The following is a 21,329-nucleotide window of genomic DNA, read 5'->3' on the forward strand; positions in this document are numbered from 1 at the left end:
GCTGTTTGCCACTAAGGAGAGATGTGTTTTATTGGCGGAAGCATCCACTCTAAATTGCATCCAATCTGCAGTCGTTTTTTTCCCATCCCCCCCTGTGAATTTCCGCCGGCCGGCAAGGTGACCGTGTGCTAAAACAAAATTTTTATATCGAAATTGCCGCCGGTCAACGCGCGCGCCTGCCCAATGGCCACTTTAACCACGTTTCAGCGCGTGTTGGCCTTTTTGGTTCCCAAGCTTTGTTTGGCCCACACAGACACTCCACTACCAATGCACACACGCACTCACACAAAGGCCATTTCGGACAAGTTGGAGTTGCATTTTTAGCAGCATTTTTGTGCGGCATTTTATTCGTCGCCGCTGGCTACAAATTTGTGGCTGCTGTGGCAGGCTTCTCGACTCTCCAACTCTCGAGTCGCCACTGCCACCGGTTGGCCACCAAAACACCGAACACCGAACACCAAGACTCCAGCCTCTCAGCTTCACCTTGTGCCCCAAAAGCTATTTAAATGGTATTTAAATGTGTCTAAAAGTAATTTTTTTGCGCATTTAATTCGCATTTTTTTGTCCGCCAAGTATTTGGCAAAGCACTTAACGACATTTATGAGTATATTTCATTAAAAATGAAAACAGCAGCGAGTGCCTGACATAATGCGTCATAATTGAGGCGGTTTTTGTTCACCTTTTTGCATTGTTGATGGTCAAACGCGTTGCAAGAATTTGGTTGACAGGCGGTTTGGTTGGCAACGATGGAATCTGAAGGGGGTTAATTAAATATCATTTCATTATTTTACCATTTTTATGCACTCTACAAACTTTAAGATTGGCTTAAGACGAAGCAAAGAATTTATTACCTTTAAAATATATCAGAAAAATATTATAATCGGGAAAGCATTTTTCAATTTTTTAAAATGGTTTCAATTCCATCAACCCATTTATCTTTTACACCTCATAGCTGATGTTGCATGTTCAGTCAGAATTCAAAATAATGCTGGGCTGCCGCAGAATATTTTCACACACACGAAAATGATTTCAACTTGCCACCAGCAACCATAATAACAGCTAACAGCGGCAACAAGTGGCCAGGTAGTTGCTGCATGCCACACACAAACAGCAAACAAACAGCAACTGTTTTTGCTGCTGCTGTTGCTGCTGCAATTGCTGCTGCCTCCTGCAACAAAGAAGGCAACTAGAAACTATCCAATGGCCACCAGCAACATCAGCATCGCCACATGCTTGACCAGCCGACGAGACCAAAGCGAGCGCATAAAGCATAAAAAAGCGCAAAGCCACAAGAAGTTGCAAGTCGAAAAAGTCATTATATGCGACAACCAAGTCGTCGATATTGGCAGCGACGCCAGCAGCACACAGAGAGAAATATATCTATAAAATGGAAAAGGATTCAATTATTATTTTTTTTTTCTGAAAGTGTACTTTTTACTGGGAAAGTCGTAAAAAATGTTTTCTTGAATTCAACTTAATTAGTTAAAAAATGTATTATAAACCAGTGGGGCTTGAACTTTCACAAAAAGACATACAGTATTACAAAAGTTTACTTATATGTGAATATTGTCTACATTGTACTTTTCAATCTTAGAGAACTTTTTACATACAAACAAAAAACAAGGAAGAACGCTATAGTCGAGTACCTCGACTATCAGATACCCGTTACTCAAAGAGAAATGGAGAATGCGCCACCTACCGGCGGTAGACAGATTTAAGCTTTATGGGCGTTAGAGTGGGCGTGGCAAATTTATTTTTGGATCAATCGATAGGTATTGACGACACCAATACATATCAGTTAAAATTTTTTATCTAGCATGCAAATTGTGGGCGTCACAGGTTTTCGCGGCTTGTGGGCGTTTAAGTGGGCGTGGCAAACTTTTTTTTAGGTCAATCGATAGGTATTGATGAGAACAATACATTTCAGTTAAAATTTTCTATCTAGCATCAAAACTGTAGGAGTTACAGTTTTGGGCTGTTTGTGGGCGTTAGAGTGGGCGTGGCAGTCTACTGAAACAAACTTGCGCTGCGTAAGAAGCTCAGGAATCTGTACGCCAAATCTCAATAGCCTAGCTCTCATAGTTTCCGAGATCTCAGCGTTCATCCGGACAGACAGACGGACAGACGGACAGACGGACAGACGGACAGACGGACATGGCTAGATCGACTCGGCTAGTGATCCTGATCAAGAATATATATACTTTATGGGGTCGGAAACGCTTCCTTCTGCCTGTTACATACTTTCCGACGAATCTAGTATACCCTTTTACTCTACGAGTAACGGGTATAATGATTAAACATAAAAAAATATAGAATTCATTAGAAAAATTGGGCTTTGAACCCGAACAAACATTATAAACATCATGTATTTCACTCCACTCTTAAAAATAATACAAACATATATAAATATATATAAATATTGATATTTCCATTGTATTCTAAAAGGCTTATATAAAATTTATTGATCTGAAATAATATAAAAATTCACCAAAAATAGCACTGGACTCGAACCCAAATATTTTGTAGGTTAGTTAGGACTAAAATGTGGAATAATTTCAATATTATTTTGTATTATTCTAGTTTTTTTTCTGTGGAACCGCAAACGGCGACTTTGGCTTTGGCTGCGACACATTTGCTTAAATAGCAACAGCAACAGTTGCTGCCGCTGTTTGTTGCTTGTTTGGGTGCTGCGGCAACAGCAACAGCAGTGCCCATTTTTTTTTTATTGCCGCAGTTGGAAAATGCAAGGCGGACGCGAACGCGAACGCGAACGGGGGTATCTTGGATTTCCAGTTTTCGGTTCCCACAATGCAAAATTAGGTACGAAGCGTCGTCCCCATGACGTAATTAGCATAGAGCAGTCGTTGTTGTTGCCGTTGTCGGGAGCCCATAAAGCGTATTTACCGCACAACGCGCCAGACGCACTGCATCTGGAATGGTGGGAAAGGTGGGGAGGTGGATGGGGGATTGGGGATGGGGGAGGAGGAAGGGGTCAGGTGGCCAGGTTGGGCGGGGGAGGGGGGCTTCCCAGTCAGGTGAGCCATTGCCATTGCGCATGTGTGGCGGCGGGAGAAGGTGGAGCAGCTGGACGAGGACGTTGCCATAACTCATATATGTGGCCTGCTCGCCGGCAATTGTCGTGGCAGTCGGGGCCAGAAATAAAAACATTTCGTTTAACGATCTTTATCGATGCGATTATTGATTGTGTGTTCATGGCTTCGCTGTTGCTTTTGTTGTTGTTGCCGATGCGGGAGCAACATTGCCAGTGCAGCTGCGGCAACATGTTGCCGGTGCAGCAGCAACATTGCGCTGTTAACAAAAAATGTTTGGTTCTCGTTTTTAGATTTATATCTCCAATCATTTACTTTATAAAATTACTAATTATTTTATTAGTTAAAAATATTGAAGGCAACTCCTTGATTTGTTTATGGAAATGGTAGTTTGTTAAATTAGCCTTGAGTTAAACAATTTGAGTTACAACTTGATCCGCTCATAAACTTTAATAACAAGATTGACAAATTTAAGATTAACTTTAGTTATGAGATACTTGCACCCTACAATTTCCAAAACAATTTACTCAGTTAGCCCCAACAATTTGGTTCATCTTTAAGATACCATATCCTCGAGTTCCTCAACTCCACCTCATTATTCTCGCAAGCAGCTTTCAATTATTAGATTAACTTGAAGGCAGCTCAGCAGCAGGTTGCAAGCTCATCTCAGTTCATTTTCACCTGGCCATGCAGCACCGCTGCCCCCTTTCCTCATTTGAAATTCTTGGCATACTTTGGCTGACAGCCGGGCAATTGTCGGCCATCCGAGTGCTCCTTCCCTGGCTTCGCTGGCCATGGAGCGGCTGCCTCTTGCCTCCTGCCAACCACTTATTACGTAATTATTTAGGCACATCGAGGCAGAAGGAGCAGCAGCAGAAGCAGAAGCTGCATCGCCCTGGGCACGTGTTGCCAACTGACTTGGGCACCTGTTTCAGCCGAGTCTCTCAGCTATTTATGCTATAATTTCTGGCATGCAGCCGACGAGGAGATGCAGCAGCAGCAGCAACATCAATTCAATTTGCATGCAATGCCCCCGAGCTGGCTGATCATCCTGAAGTTAGGACCTGATAAGCCATCGCCTTTGATTGGGAATTTGTGGGCAGACTTCATTTATAATGCGGCAGTCTTAAGTACCAGCCAATCTAGTTGCAGTCGAGCGGACACGTGCCCATCGCGTCTTTGCCTCCATATCCAGTCGGTTGGTAAAAAATATTGCGGCTGTAAACAGTTAACGGCATTTGATAACTGTTTCACGCTTTTGGGTTCGCAATTAAGCCGGATGGCATAGAAAATTTTGATCGTTTCATAGACCATAAAGTCAGCTCGACACGCTCTCACCCGACAAAACCGTCAAGCGACGACGGCGACGACACCTCGGCACGGGCAACAGTGCGTATGAGCAATGCATTCGGAAAAGAAATATGGAAAATTGTTAAAAGAATATATTTATCCCACACTTCTGTAACTCTGTTTTTATTAATTTTTTAATAATAATAATCAACTTAACTTAGATTAGAAGCATTATTCCACTAAAAGGATACACGGCAAGGTTTCAAGATCGATAGATCTATAAAGCGAGGTCGAAATGATTGATATTATTTTACATAGTTTAAGGGGTTAAAAAGGAATCAAGCTACGTAATTGCTTGGTTATTTATAAAGATAATAAAGTTATAACTTAAAAGGATAAATATATCACTGGTATAAGTACTTTACAGTCTGTTTCTCTCATTAAAACCCATTATCTGAGATGCCAACTTCACATTCTGAACCATTATTTTTCGCTCGCTCATTGATCGCTTTGACCAAGCCAAGATTTTCCAAACAATTTTCGTTTGTTTATTTATTTCGACATTAGTTAATGCGTTTATAATGCGCAAAGGAAGCACGGCGTCCAAAAAAGCAACAATGAGCAGGGCATTTGTGCTGTGTTGCTGTTGGCGCCTGCTAAACAATTGAGGGGCAATTCCCACGCTGCGTATGAAATAAATTCCCCAGCTGAAATTGTGCGCACAACTCTTTACATTTTAATGATGCCACCGCGCACTGGGCGAAACTTTAAAGCAGCCGCGATTCGCTGCCGAGTCATTTACTTGTTGTCGAGCGCCCCATTATAAATCTGCTAGCCAGCCTATGACAGTTTTCTTTTTGTTTTTGTTTCGCCTTTTGCCTTACTTGTTTCGGTTTCTATATCATTTTTTTTGTGCCTCATTTTGTTGGCATAAGAAACAAAATCAGAAAATCACACCAAAATGTGGTTTCTGGGGGCCATTGCTCGACCAGCTAACGCCTGACATGACTGCAAATGAGCGGATTCGAGTGTGGGAGACGGATTCGAAATCAGATTATTATATAGCCGCAGTCCGAAAGTGAGAGCGGTACGATATGTGGGTGCTGGCATTATGAGATCGTAAGATGCGGCAACATTCCTTATCGCCACTGCTATCACTCGCAGATAAATTTCCAAGAAATGTGCGAACTTTAGGCCCATGACGTAGCTATGTTTCGGATGCTTGTCCGATAAAAAACCCACTGAGTAATGCTGACAACTCATATGTATTTTTGGGTAAAAATAGTTCCCCTATTGGTAAAAAACATACTTTAGAGGTATTTCCCGGAAACTTTCAGTTATCAAGCGCGGGAGCTTAAACATTGGGTGCAATTAGGTAATTTAATATCATAAATTACTTAACCAGAAGCCTATGAAGTTTATTTAAGAGATTAGAAAAGATTACAGAGACGGAAATATTATGGCGGCGGAATAAATATTTGATAAACTACTAAATAATACCTAAAAATATGCCAAAATTTTTAAAAAAATTTATTCAAATAAAAAACCCTACCCTTTTCTTGTCATTAAATCTGATGAACTCAACTTTATTTTAATGAAATCACAATTATTATTCAGTTAAGCAGTTGGTAGCTTGCCTTGTTATTTATTGACAACGAGTGTCGCGAAATGATTGTTATTTTTGATGATAGCCAAAAGTGCCTTCTGTTTATACTCCCGCCTTTGGAAGCCCCTCCGAAAATAACTCACTCTACCCCGCAACGATCTGCACTCGATCGCGGAACGATTACCCGATGTGAAGTGGCCACTTTCGAGCGGCGATTACCAGGCAGCCAGCCACTACCGGGTTGCTCTTGTTGCAGTTGCAGCTGCAGCTGTTGTTGTTGCTGCTGCTGCTGCAACTGCAGTTGATGTTGCCAGACGCAACGCATCTTTATTTAGACACAAAAATGTTGCATGTTTCGCGCTTTTCACCAAATGCGCTCGTCGATCCACATTATTATGCAAAGAGGGTTGCACTATTTACCCAAAAATGGCCGTGGCTAATGATGATGATTGGCCGGCAAAAGAAGAAGAGGTAGAAGAAGAAGAAGAGCGAAGCGGAGTTGCACTTGCCACAGCGGCAGCAGCAACAACAATAACAACCGACAACCGACAACGACAACTTGTTGCCACTGTGCAGCAATCTTGGGGCTGCAAATGTTGCCAGTGTTTGTTTATATGTCATTGGCAATTAGTTATTGTATTTATTGTTTACGACACTCAGTGGGGCTCTGTTTTGCTTCCTACAAAATCGCAAAATGCATCTAAATATTTGCTATTTTTGGATTTTACTAGTTCCAGAGAATTAGCCTTAGATCGATGATATACGGAGATGCGCAGTGGAAAAATTAATTAAATTCCCTAAACCGAAAAAGAGAGAGAAAGAGCAAAGTTTTCACATGACGAAATATTTATTTGAAATCTTTCATGTTTCATAAATTTATGTGCAATTTATTTTTAAACAACAACCGTCGACGGCGCGACGACAACGTCTGACAAGTCGAAAAGGGGAGAAAGACCCTGATGGCATCCCCATCCCCCAGAAGAATTTCCCTCTAGACACAAAAGTGTGCCTAATTAGAGCTGCAACAACCAGAAGAAGATCTTTCCGTGGCGCCATGTTTGTTGGTTAAGCACTAGAAAAGGAAAGCGAGACATACTATATGGATGGAAATGAGAAGCGGGGAGCGAAGAGATCAAAGGGCCGCGATATTCTTTGGCGCCCTGTCGGCCTCGATTGCGAAAAAACAGAAAATTATAAAAAAAAAAAACAAACCAGACATTGGGGGAAAAAATGAAATTAAAGGGCAATACCCACTCACCTGGATTTTCCCGCCCCCAACGAAATCAATCAGTGATTCAGACCTTTGGCCAGTGATAATTACAGGTGTTACAATAGAACAAACAACCAACTCTCGGGGGTGTCGTTATCAAAAAAGATCTACTTCTCTATCTCTCCTGGGGGGTTGGAAAGTCTGGGGAGTCTGCGGAGTTTGCGGAGTCTGGGGAACTGATATGAAAGCAATTAGCAGCAGCGACTTGGCAACCAGCTGGCTTTTTTCCACAGAATTTGTCAAGCTGTGACTTTGATCTGCGGAAATGTTCGGCAGCAACAACTTTGAATTTGATTTGAAAATGCAGCCGCACCTCCACCCGAAATAAAAATTAAAACAAAAAAAAAGTGGAGAAAAACCGAAAACAAGCAGCAGTATAAGCAGTAGCAGCAGCAGGGTCTTTTCTTATTTATAGCCACAATTTTTATGCTCCATTTCAATGGGCCTGCGGAGGAGGAGGAGGAGGTGTTTTGGGGAGCCAGGGGATCGGCTGAGCAGGCCGTCGTCGCCCCTTTGAAGATTGTGTGCTGGTGCTACCCCCTCTCCACACAACCCTCTAACCACTTGATTGCACTTTTCGCAGCATAAAATATACATTTATGTGCGTCTGCAATCGAAGAAACAAAACAAAAAACAACCAGACATCGCAGTGGGACTGAAAAACTATATAAAATTGATTTCCCCACCCGCACAATGGCCCAGCCGACAATGAAGCGCCATTGAAGCGCAACCAAATTAATCTTTCAACGACAATTACAATTAATTATAAACGCCCCCGCCGGCTGCTCCGGGCCAACAGCTCTCGTCCAGCTCACAAAAGACTTAGAATTTCCAAAATAAAAAAAAAAATGGAATAAAAAAAGTGAATCCAATTGGCCTGCTGAAAGTGCGTCTGTGTGTTTGCCACCGAGTGTGTGTATCGACAGCTGGTGGCCACCACGTCTGGCGTTTAAATTTGGTTCAAACAGGCCAACTAGACGAAGCTTGAATGTTCTAACCAACATTATAAAGCCTGGGCTCCATTAAAAAATATTTGAAAAAATTACAAACAAGATCAGATATTTTTAGGACGATTTTTAAAAGCTTTTCTCGCTCAGAAACTTTTTAAAATAAATTAAGTTCCAGTAGGTTTATTTTTTTTAGTTTAACAAATAATGGTGGGAACTTTTTGAAACATATGCGAAATTTAAAACATTTTCTTATCATATATTTATTTAGAAAATATTTTGAAACCACTTTTTTTTATATGATCTATTAAAACTGAGTTCAATCAAAACTCTCTGAAATAAAGACATCTACCTAAACTGCCTGCAAGGCTATGGATTGAAAATTTGTGAGCGTATATGTAAACATTTTCTCGGCTGGTGTTTTAATTTTCATCTGTCTAGCGCTCTGCCTCATACACAAAGCACCATCAAGTCGGATCCGTATCTGTAGCTGTATCTGTATCCATTCCATCCATCGGTCCATCTATCTTTCTATCTATCAGTCTCAGCGCTCGCCTAATTACGAAAAGATGAAAGCGCTGTTTGTGGGCCAGCGTCCGTCCATGTGGGCCCACCCACCCATCCGAAGCATCCATCGAATAACCAAGGCATCCCATACAACACCTTGGTGGACCGATGGTATGGTGGTTCCGTGGTTCGGTGGATCGTCGGGATCCCTTGTCGGGGGCTGACCCACCGACTGCGCTGCTTGTTAACGGCAGCTACTTAATTTCGTATTAATAAACATCACAAATGTTGTAATAGTTTGGCACTTTATTTATTTATTTTCCATTTTATGGCCGGGGGGCCATCGAATGGCGGCAAACATTCTGATTTTGGATTTCTGAGTTCTGAGATATCTTTTCATCGATGGCAGGCGATTTCTTTTCGCAACAACAAAATTTACACACTCAAATGATTGACGGACGGCGATCGACCAAAGTTGTTTAAACAAATTTCGATGATTCTGTTGGCTAGTTGTGCAATCTGGGCAACAATGTTGATTCCGCTTCGGATTTGGATATTGAATTTGCTTTTTTTCGGCTGGGTGTGTGTAGACCTTTTGGGACTGGATCTATTCAGGCGTAACTATTTTGATCCAATGGGATCTACATCAGTGTAAATTTGATTCAATTTAATATCCCAGTTTGGGTACCAAATTTTCAACACATCATTAGCATTGGTTATGAAAACATATAAACTATAGAGAACTGAGGAAATGATTTATAGAAAAGGGGGTTTCCAAAAATCCAAGTCAATTTAAAAAAGAATCCCAGAAAAATTGTAAATAGAAAGGAGGGGGTTTCCAAATATAGTTTCCACCCAATTAAAATGTGCCAGAAGTTCCCCAGAGCCATTTTAAACTATTTTCACAGACGAAAGGCCTGCTAAAATCAATGTAGATAAGGTGAATCTAATCTAATTTAATGAGTTCTGATAACGAATGGCCTTGCCGCACACTTAGCGCCTGCAGTTAAATGAACTGCAAATGGGGATTTCGTAGAAAATACAATCGAAAGACAAGACAGAATGCAGGGGAACTCACAAGGCTGTCAGGGCCATAAATATTTCGACAGTCGAAACGGAGGCAAACCGAGTGTAAACAGAAAGTATTTCAAAAGATGGATTTATTAAGAGCTCAATATGTAAATAAAGTAAATGGAAAATGCAGCAGGGCGAATGCGAATCGAATTTTCCGGCACTGCAATTATAGGACACACAAACTCATAAAATTTCCTCGATTTTTCGCGTATATATATATGCTATATTGTATATGTGGGATAAGTATAGATATTTGCACAGATTGTTGCCGTCTGCCGAATGGTTTCCAAGAATTGTGGGCGTGGCAGTTGCCGCCGCCCGATGATGAGTGTTGATATTTTAGCTGGAAGAGCTGGCGAATCATGGCCAACAGAGAGCCGCCGGCTCGTTACGTCATCGCTGTTCAATGGTGCGTATGATTAATTTCGTTTTGCGGTCTGTTTTCCACTTTTCTGTGCGATTTTTTTGGTTTTAATTTTTTTTCGCCAACTACTGGAAAAGTGCAACTGCAGTCGAGAAGTTCCCACAACTAGACATAGCTGAAGTTCACTTTTGGTTACTTTTGCCTGGCTTTTCTCCAGGCATTTTCACATTTTCCACTCGCCGCCGAGTGCTGTTGTATACCGAAGTTGTTGCCCACTTTTGGACATTTAAGCCGCTTTTGGCGTGCGTACAACTTCAAAAGCTGCCAACTCTGGTCGGCAGCAGTTGTTTCCACTGCAGTTGCAGTTGCCTTTTTTCCTGCTCAGCTGATTTATGCGCCCGCTCCGCGAGTGTAGGCGCTTTTCATGTAATCTGGCGGGTAATCCAAGTGGCCAAAGCGTGAGAACTTTACACATACCAGTTGGCCCCCGACCGGTCGACTTCCGTATCATTTGTGTTCAATCAGCGAACATGCACCAAATTTAACTGCCAGGTGCTGGATTGCTGGATTACCGTATTGCCCAGCTGACTGGGTGTAGTGGGTGTGAACCGTTAGGCCCGCTCGCTGAAGGTCGTCGGTTTTTCCAACGCTGCAGCTGCAGCCATCCAAAAACAATGCCAAGTAAAAATGGGGGAAAAAAATGGGTTCTGCACAGATTTTCTCACGGTGATAAAGAAAGAGGCTGAGGTGGAAAAGTCTGAAGTTGTCGGCTCAGCAGATCAACAGATCAGCAGAAGGATTCACAGCGCTGACAAATGTCAGTCAGGCTCAAATCCCAGTACGTGTCCAAGATAAGCTCGTCGTCTTGAGGATGAGGAATCTCTACCAAACTACTGCTGAGCAGTGGCAACTTTTCCTCCACTCGACACTCTACCTTTCTCCGCCTTACCATGTGGTAATGTGCTCATTTTCCTTTTACGGCATTTCACCTGAAATTGGGTTAGCCTCGGTTCGGTCAAGATTTTGCTCTAGATTCGGTTGGCTATCATAAACAGGATGATGCCTTTTGATGATGGTGGCTTATTATTGAGTTGGCCATTGCGGAGCTTCGATAATTTCCTGGCTATTTTTAGAGCCTGCAGGGCGCGTCCCCATCGCGATAAGCTGACAGAGACGGAGACGGGGGCGCATGCGCATGCGCAGACAGAGAGGCCCGAGGAACGCTTAGTCATTCCACTTGTTGGCCCAGCTCACCCACGTAACTCAAAACCCAGACGAGGCCACGATTGCAACCTCGGGCTGCACTGGGAAAAATAAGATATGCAGTTTACAATTCTATTCAAAATGTATCCATCAGAATTTAAAAAAAAGAACATTTTTGAGTTAGAAGTTTCTTGAATAGATTTTTCTTTACTTAAAGAGTTTTGATTTAGGTCAACGTTTTTATTATTAATGTGTTTTTCATTTAAAATCATTAATTAGATTGTTGATTAAAATAATGCTGGAGAAACCTAAAGATTTTGAATTCTATTTCTTCTTTTTTTGCCAACATAATTCTGTTGTATTTGAAATTTATTGTAAAATGTATCTTACGGATTTGAGAATAAAAACTGTGTTTTTTAAAATTGCTTAATTAGGTGTACCTTAATGTAATCATTTTAAACTTGGACTTAAAAATATATTTTTGTAGTAAAAATTTAATGAGTTTACGGGAACATAGGCATTAAACTGGCAATAAAGTGAATTTTGCACTTAAAAATATAAGTTAAATTGATGGGCATAATAAGGATGCAAAAAGTAACGCCTTTAATTAATTTTTATATCCGCAAAGTAATTTTCTAAATTTTTGAAATCTTTGAAAAATGATTCCAACCTATTTCTTACCGTGCGGGGATGGGCTGGCAGCAAACAAAAAATGTCGTCGGGGGAAATTGATCGATTTAAAAAGAATTAAGATCATCGGCCACGTTTTGCGTCCTCATCCTGACTCACTGACTTAGTGAACGACTAAGCCGCCAGCTCCATCTGCATCTGCATCTGTGGCGAGTGCAACTTAATTATGGTTTGTTTATTCTGCAGCTGCCCCTCTTTTTGTCCCTCTTTTGCCGTCTGGCAATCTTGGCCCGGCTGGGAGGTGCGCTTTGTCATTGCCAAACAATTGCAGTCAGTCGTCGCGGTCTTGGCCCGATGGCTTCGACCTGGCCCTCTGTCGTCCGTGTCTCCCTGTCTTTGGGTCTCTTTGGTCTGCGGTCTGCCCTGATGGCTATCAGCAATCAGGCGCTTTGTGCGCCAGCCATATCCAGCCCAATCCAAAAAAAAAAGCCTGATGAGCAGAAGCCCCAGAGCCAACGGCAGCAGGGAAAATCATTTTTGAAGTGAGCACCAGCCAGTTGCAATTCTTTTCGATTTGCATTAATCAAACAAAGTCGTAAAAATAATACGAACAAAAATACTCGCTGCAGACGATAACAGATAAGGCCGGGATTTTGATGACAGTCAGCGTGACAAAGAGCCGGGGGAAACAAAGCAAACTATCTTAACCTTGGGCGCATGTAGACACCCACTGGATTGCATTCGGAAAATATCACACGCTGTCACCAAGGGCAGAAAAATCTACCCAAGCTGTTTGTGTATGGGCACTGGGAAAAATTTTGGAAAATATCTTGCAAGCAAGAAAATTCACATCATAAAAAATTTGATACCTTACAATATTTTAAAGTTTTGATATTGTGCAGTTACAAATTTTAGTAATTATGGAAGTTTTAATAATATTTTTATGTGTAACAAAAAACCCCCCATTCTTTATCTTTTTAACTACTATAAATTCCACAACTACCTAATCACAGATCGTAAAGTATCTTTAGTTGTCACTTTTGTTTGAAGTGCAATCAACGCATTTCCAAGATGTTAGTCATCTCAGATTGTCAAAGATATCACATGACAATGCACTCTCTCTAAGCTGATAGCACGTTTAGCTAATAATAGTATTATGCCATTGATAAATCCAGTGAGTCACTTGCCAAGTACGCACTGTTGGTTCAACTTGAAGAACCCAGCATAACTGGAATATCCAACCCTGAAATCCGAGGGCAAACACCGGCAGTTTTTCCACATACCGCCCCTTTTGGGCTTATCGGCTTTATCACTGCCGCATTGTTTGGATTCACACGCCCCCAACGAAAAGGGGGAAGCAGCACAAACAACACAAACAAACAAACAAAACAACAAGCTGAATTATGCACAGCGAGAAATATTTGGTTGAGAGCGCTAAGTGACTGTGGAATATAGGGACAAATTTACATAGAATCGCTGCACAAATGTTTGCATAACATTTTGACAGTTTCGTGAAAAACATGCCAAGAGGTGGTCCCAAACAATAACACCAACAATGGCAATAACAAAAGCCACAAAGACGGCAACAGGAGCGGGAAAAGCGGTGGGTTACAGTAGAACAGTAGAACAGTAGTGTCAACAACTCCCGGCTACGTCATCTGTCATCCTCTGTTGACGCATCTTCATCACGTGCATCGTGGAAAGTTTGTTACGTTGCTATCGAGATGAAGCATTTATCAGGAATGCCATGCCAGCGGATTGTAAATCGGGATTGGGTTCGGGCGCTAAGCGGGGAGTTCTGGAATGGGAGCAGATAAGATGGAGATTGAATGAGGTTGAGCGCTTTACCCTTGAGAGATCGTGTATTGGTGGGTATGTTTACTGGGTGCCTTTGATAATGAAGGTCGTTATAAATTTACTGACATTTTTAAAATTATTTTAAAAGTGGAAAATGGAAAAGGGGACCAAAATTGTTATATTGTGAGATTAAATAGTAATTTATTAATTTTACTATATCATGTAGATATTTCCTAAACGTAAAAAGAAATTCCCAAATTGATCTATCAAAAGATCATTAAATTATTATTTAAAGAAATTCAAAAAAATTAATGATAAATAGTTTTCAGTTCGAAAATATTTTAAAGATAGAGACCCAGTATTCAAAATGGTTGATTGCTCATAGTCTTCATATACATATAGGAAATACAATAAATTCGCCATAAATTAAAACTGCTAAGCAGATTTCTGAACGCTTAGAAAATGTCTAGACTGTTTATTTTGGGAAATTGTTGTGTGAATATAATAAATATTTCTGCATGCGGCAATTATTAGTGTTTTATTGTACATATAACAAATAAAAACATTTAAGTTTATTAGTAGGTAGCATTCGCGTTGACAAATATTTACTTTAATAGCCATATAAAATGTTATAAAATGCCCAAGGAAACGTAACTCTTTTCTATAATCCTCTGCAGTAAAAGATTCCTAATAAAATTGGGCTTCTTGTTATCTGCTTAAACAGGTGCAGCATTAGCAGTGTCACTACCACCTGCATTAGCCAAAAAAGCAGCAGGGCCAACAGCTGACTTAGTGATAAGCCACCTGCCAAAACAGCGAATTTTAGGTTTTTTTTTGGGGGGGTGGGGTCATTAGTCAGAGGAACGTGAGAAAGTATGGCCCGGTGATAAGAAAGATATGGTGAGATGTGGCCAAAAGGTGGGCGATGGCAGATCTGGTTTGGCCCAACAGCTGGGCGCACAGAAACCAAAACGTAGACTGGGGAAAGAAAATAGAGCAGCGGCAAACAAAGAAAAGCCAGCCGAATAAACAAAACAAATGCGCTATAAAAGAGGTAGACAGAATAGAACCGAGCATATAGATCAGCGGCAAAGTGAAGCGAATTTGTTGGCATTTAGCGGCTGAAACCGAGGCAAAGACAATTGATGCCGATGGCGATGCATGGGGCCAGCGATCTTCGCTCACTTGACTTAATTAAACGCTGCAGACAGCGGGTAAAAATACATGTGAAAGGGGAAGTTCAGATCGCCCGAAAGGGGCTTGTGGGCTATAGAAGATCTGCTGCTTATCGCTTATCTCGACGAGATTACACTTCTTATTCCGCTTGATGATGAAAATTGCGCTTTAGACTGGATCCCAGCAGTTTCCTCTGTTTGTTGCTGTTGAAGATTTTCACCCCCCTTTTCTTTTATTTTTACACAACCCACAAAATGCTGCTTGTTTTTGCTGCTGTCTCTCTATTTGCTTGAGTTGTCAGCGCCAGCGGCTAAAAAACGTGGTAAGTCAGGGCTTCAAAGGAAATCACATTGCGTATACGCAATGTGCAAATAAACAAGCATAGTAGACAGCGCGAAAAAAAAGAATCGAGACGAAAATCGCAAACAAACATGGAAAAATCGACATCGACCAAATGGCGACAACGTAGCTGCTATTTTCCTAGTTTTATTAGTTCTGCCAGCATTTTGGCCACACGTGCCAGCCATCCATTCAACCATCTCCCATCTTTGTAGACCCAATCCCATTCCCATCCATCTGCCTTTTGGCCAACTCACAACTCGCGAAAATCTTTTCGCACTGCCTAGATATTCTTTGGCTTTCCTGTCTTGTGTTTTTGCGAAAAGAAACGACATCATTCGACTGTTTGTTGCTGTTTTATTCGAAATGAATCGGAAAATGTTTGCTTGGCTATTGGAACTTCTGCTTGACTTGGACTCATCTGCTGGTATATCAAATTTCGTATTGGAATGTCTTCAAAAAGGCTTTTAAATGTTTCTTAGGTGCAGGCTAAAAAGTAATAGCTAGCCGTATTCATATGTGATAGGATGTTTATGTTAAAATATACATATATCAAACTTTTCATAACGATTTGACTATCTTTGTGATACCGGAAGCCTTGTGTAGTACCTCAATTTAAATAGTGTTATTAACCACTGATATGAAAGTGAACAACCACTGATAACGACCAATCGCAGTGCACTTTAATGACAATTAGCGGGGTGAGCAATTGTTTGCCATTGCCTAGGCCAACACGGCGTATGCGCAATGCCCGCTGGCACTATTGACACGCCGGCCAACTTATATGGAGCCCACTTATCATGCAAATATTATCAGTGCGTTAACCGAAGTGAATTGAAGTGTCACTCCGCGCCCCCGAATGCGACGCGTGCTACAATTGTTAAGTTTTATCCAGACAAATAAGATAGTGAGTGATACATATGATACGAGTGGCCGGGGCACTCGTAGTATTTGTTTATGGCCCGATAAATCACTGACGTCGGGGACGAAGTCTCTACGCAAGAGAATCCAGCAGTGACACAATGTCGCGAGCCAATAAAAATGAATCAAAAATAATCAAATAAATAACACTCGAACGCATCCGAGAAATCATAAATAACCGCGTTCGGGGTAAGAAGGAAAATTTATATGAATTTTATTTTGTTTTTTTGGAAAAACTTCCGCTGACAGCGGCAGCATCTCAGCATCTCGGCATCTTGGCAAATGTGGGTCACTCGCCGGGCTGCCAAAATAAATTGTCTCTTTCGTTCCCACTCGCACTCGAAGATATTGGAAGATTATACAAATAACACATCTATATATGTGAGGGAAAAATAATAAGCGAAAAGTGCAGTTCACATTGCACAAGTTGGGATAAACCCACGGGTGAACAATGATCGCAGTGGTAATGACTATGTAAATTGCAGTCTGTTTAATGAATGGAGTGAATATTGCATGAATATATATTTATAGCCAATTGACCCGGCAGATGGCGCCAGTCGGCGTGTCGCATGCAATTCCGCTGATTAATTCAATGCAAAGCGCCCGACGACCTGGGCTATAACCACATGTTTTCCACTTTTCCCCCGTGATGCTAACCGCTTTTCTTGATGGATTTGCATGAATCATTTGTCGGCAGCGTCACGCTCGAGAGGAAAAGCGCGTCGGCCCCGAAATGAAATGCAAAAAACTAAAAAGAGAAAAAGAGATTATTTGAAATATGAAAAGTTATTTTAATGCTCCCTGTCGCTGTGCTGTCTGTGTGCTAAATTGGGGAGCAGGCAACGAGGCGACAACGACGACAGTTTTCCTCCTCCGATTTTCTCCGTTTTCCTTGGCAGCGCTTCCTCTCCATAGTGGCACTTGTACTTCTGCCAGACTTTTCCGGAAGCGCGTCGCGACATCAGCCTTTTTGACGCAGGCACTGGCCCAAAGTTGTTGACGCACTCGGCAAACGCACGACAACAGAGCCAAATGGAAAGGCCAATGAGCCCAGTTTGGCTGGAAGATATCGGATTTCAGTTCGACTCCTTTATCCTACTGCCGCAAACCAATTGACATTGACAAATCAAATGTTTAGAAGGGAAATCGAATTCCACACAGTAAGAAAATTTAAATGAATTGTCGACATTTTTGTTAGGCACAACATGAAACAACTATATTTTTTTAATTCTTTAACCATAAATCAAAAAGTGGAACCAAATCCAATTTCAAAAAAATTAAAAATGAATATAATAATAAGTTAAGTAATAAATACATTCATTTAAATCGGAGTCATTACTTTAACTAATGGAGCAATCTTGATTTAACGAAATTCTCGTATCGAATTGACATAAAAACTGTTACCATTTATTTGATTGATTTTTCAAATTAAACCATTTTTTTCTCTGCAACCAAAAAGACCAATGTCCCGAACAAAAGCACAAATTTTTAAGCGCATAATTAAGTCATAATAAGAGCGGGGGAGGGGGGATTGGGCAATATGATATGCCAATTTTTGGCTGAACCGAACCGAACACACGCAAAAGGCAAATAAAAATGTTCATCTTATTATTCTGGCTGGGATTTCTGGTTAAATCAAAGCGGGAACCGCTGAGGGGCAATGTATGTATGAAGTTGAAGTAGGAGCTGTCCATGACAATTGTCAACTTGTTTTGCGTGTGCTGGGTGCCGGTGCCGGTGCCTTCAATTCTTAATCGCCTTGTGTGCCTTGTGGACACTTGTGAGTTGACGTTTCGGATCTCTTCCACACAGATACTAAGCCCGCACACACAGATACACTCGCACACACACACAGATACGCACGCACACAGGGAAGGCTCACAATTTGGGAGCGTGAGAAAGTGGCGCGCACAATTAAAATGCTGCTTTATGGCCCGACGCTGGGCCAAACATAAATTATAAACAATAATTTATCTTTAAATATACTCAAAATTTGTATAGAATAAATACACCTATATAAATATTTACACTGGAAACAAACAAAATGAATAAAACGATGTGACAGCCAGAGTAAAGGTAGAAACAACTAAATTTAGATCTTCTAAATGTGCAAAAATATATTCTCATAAGGGGTTTATTTCTCCTATAAAAGAAAGTTTTTCATTCTAACATTTTTAATCGTGCTAAAATGTTTTTTATTTTTATATTTATAATCTTTGCTTGCTTTCGCACAGTGTACATTTTCGAATTGAAAATCACATTATATGTACAATATACGTATATCCATATGGACAGCTTCGTCTGGCCACGCGATCCTCATCGCATAAATTAACATTTGCCGGGCATTAAATCAGCGCAGACTTTGTAGACTGCTTGGAACTGCCCCCGTCCCCAACGGACAGATATGTATGGTACATATATAATCGTATTCCCTGCCAATTGCATAACGATCGAGGGTGTTTGTGGATGTGCACTTTTCCCATTCTTCCTGCCACCGATCGATGAATGATCATGATCACCGCTGGTGAATCACATCGACAGCGCACGCAGGTCTCAATTAGCATGTGACGAGCACTTAGACCGACCAGCCCCGCCCCCAAGCCCCACGGAACCCGCCCCCGCCCACCAGACACGTGATATGGCGGCTAATTTTAAGCATTCGCCGGCGGGGGAGTGGGCGTGGCAAATCGCCATTCGCAAGAGGCGACACAAGTTTCATTGCCAATTAGTCGGCATTGATGAGTCAGTCTGTTGTGACTCTTTAATATGTAATTGGGTAACTTATAAAGAAATAAATGAAAGACGCTAGTTGTAAAAGTATGTTCATAGGAAGGTGGTATCGCTAAGATAAGACTTAGAATTTATTCAGTCTGTGTTGGCGCCACATTAAGTGATTGTATAACTTATTGGCTTTCATTTATCAAAAGACAGGGAATTGTTGTGTTGTTTAAGTTATAGACATCATTTTAATTTGATCTTGCTCCCGATTATATCCCAAATTACTTGCTTTGTCATCGCAACTGCACCCATTTTCCGCCCACAAATCTGTTTACCTTTAAAAAGTGTTAGATAAATGAAAATTTTTAACGATCTCCTGGCAACTTAAGAACTAACAAGACCATACAAACGCGACGATCATAAAAACGCAAGAGAAAATTCTTTAAGAATGCGAATAAATTCTAATTTGCTATTTTGTTTACGGCTGTCTGGAGAATCATCTAAAGTCCACCAAGGCAGGTGGAAAATTCCGCAATTATCTCCTTAACGAAAATTTGTTTGATTTTTCGATCGATTGAAAGGGGGAAAATCGGTGAAATCACCGGAAAGTGAAATGCATGGCCTAATAATTTGCCTGGTCTTTCTTACAGCACAGAACGCATCGATCACGTCGATCACCTCGGTGCCGAATAATACCACCATCGAGCATGGCCGGGAATTGAGGATCGTCTGCAAGGTGTCGGGCCAGCCGCCCCCGAAGGTCACCTGGTTCAAGGACGACAAGTCCATCAATCGCAAGCGCAACGTTTACCAATTCAAGCACCACAAGTGAGTACGAATGGGGAGGGGGGTCTTTGGTTAGAGTGTATAACTAAGATCCTGTTTTATTGGAATACCCCTTGCAGAAGACGTTCCGAGCTGATCGTGCGCTCCTTCAATAGTTCCTCCGATGCGGGCAAGTACGAGTGCCGGGCCAAGAATAAAGCCAGCAAGGCGATCGTCAAGCGCCGCATCATGATCAAGGCCTCGGCAGGTGAGTCTTCTGGCCTTTTCCTACCAGAGATCCGTGGGTGTTGCAACCATCTCATCTCTATGCCGATGTTATGTTGCGGGCCAATTCGGAATGCTCCAATTCATTTCTAATTTATGTTCGCACATACACATATTATTTATTTAAAACTATATTGGAATGTACGACGACAGTTTTGTAAATCAAATTATTTCATCTGTATTTCAGTTCTCTTTCCGTTGGACCAGTCGCGCAGCTCGGGCACCCCCTGTCACTTCGAATTCTGCTTCCATGGCGGCACCTGTATGATGATCGCAGATCTGAACGCGGTCTTCTGCAGGTAACTATTATTTTACTAGCTTAAGATGTTGTAGGGTTGAATGTCATGAGCCCATTCCCAACCGCTTAGAAAACATTACAATTATAAGGAAAAGTTTCGGAATTTTTTAACTCGAATAAAGACATTTTTATATATTTCAAATCTCTTTATAAGATGCAAAAACCTTTTTTTTTTGTATTACAGAATTTATTATATTCAGCTGTCATATGTATCAAAAATATACAAGTTTCAAATTGGATTGACCAATTTTTTTTAAATAGACTCCTAAATCCCTGAAGATATCCATCCCAACATAATGTAATTTACATGTCATAAAAGAAAAAGTAACTCAATTAACTGGAATGGCTAGTTTTTCGCTGTGCACTCGTTGCATCCTGCCACAAATGCCAGCTAGACTCCTCGAAACCGATCCCAAAACTCAAGTGGTTCGCTTGATAAACCTCTCTCATGTGACAGCTGATAAGACTCCACCGCCGACCCCATCTAAATATATATATCTTGTAATATTTTGGCATCGCATTACACGCTCGGGAACCGAGAAATCCGGAGAGGGAGCGCAATTAAAAGGCCACAAATTTCGTGGCCGGAGGAGAGAACTCCACAAAGGCCCACTTGCAGGCGTGTGTGTGTATGCAATGTGAATAATGTCTTTCAGCGCCTCGTTTTATCTGGCGGTACGAGTGTGCACACGCAAACCGATTCGATTCGATCCAATCGGATCCCAAAAAAGCGCATTTCACTCGCTACCCTTGCGATGATCTCGTATTTTTCCCCCTTTTGGTTTTTTGAGGAGGCGTCGAAGGAGCGAGAGGGAAAATCCATTTCCATTTCGATCCCATAAACTGGCTTTCCCAGCCACTTTCCCTTTGCTAAAAATCGCTTCATGCCACACACTTAATTTGTTTGTTCTTTTGTTTATATTTGACCGGATCTGCGAGTGGTCAAGCAAATGCTGCACCGCAGTTCATGGCCATTTCGATTTCCCCTTCTTGTGTATACCTTATATATGTATATTATAATATATGAGAATATTGAATATAAAGCACGATCTGTACTAATTGGACTCTCTCCACCCATTCTTTTCTGTC

At 41.3% G+C, this 21,329-nt stretch overlaps 1 protein-coding gene across 6 annotated transcripts in view; it reads left to right on the forward strand.

Annotated features, from left to right (window-relative positions):
• Positions 1-21,329, forward strand: part of vn (membrane-bound neuregulin protein vein) — a 34,558-nt gene that overhangs the window by 9,894 nt on the left and 3,335 nt on the right. For 5 of the 6 annotated variants that reach the window (XM_036815066.3, XM_036815065.3, XM_036815067.3 and 2 more), the window contains exons 2-4: positions 19,543-19,720; positions 19,798-19,925; positions 20,130-20,241. In XM_036815066.3, the coding sequence (XP_036670961.3) occupies positions 19,543-19,720; positions 19,798-19,925; positions 20,130-20,241 (418 nt within the window). Of the gene's footprint in view, positions 1-19,542; positions 19,721-19,797; positions 19,926-20,129; positions 20,242-21,329 lie in introns of those variants that run through there. The other variant, XR_010653914.2, reaches the window with a different exon arrangement.

This window comes from Drosophila suzukii, chromosome 3 (assembly GCF_043229965.1).
Source record: "Drosophila suzukii chromosome 3, CBGP_Dsuzu_IsoJpt1.0, whole genome shotgun sequence".
Lineage (NCBI taxonomy): Eukaryota > Metazoa > Arthropoda > Insecta > Diptera > Drosophilidae > Drosophila > Drosophila suzukii.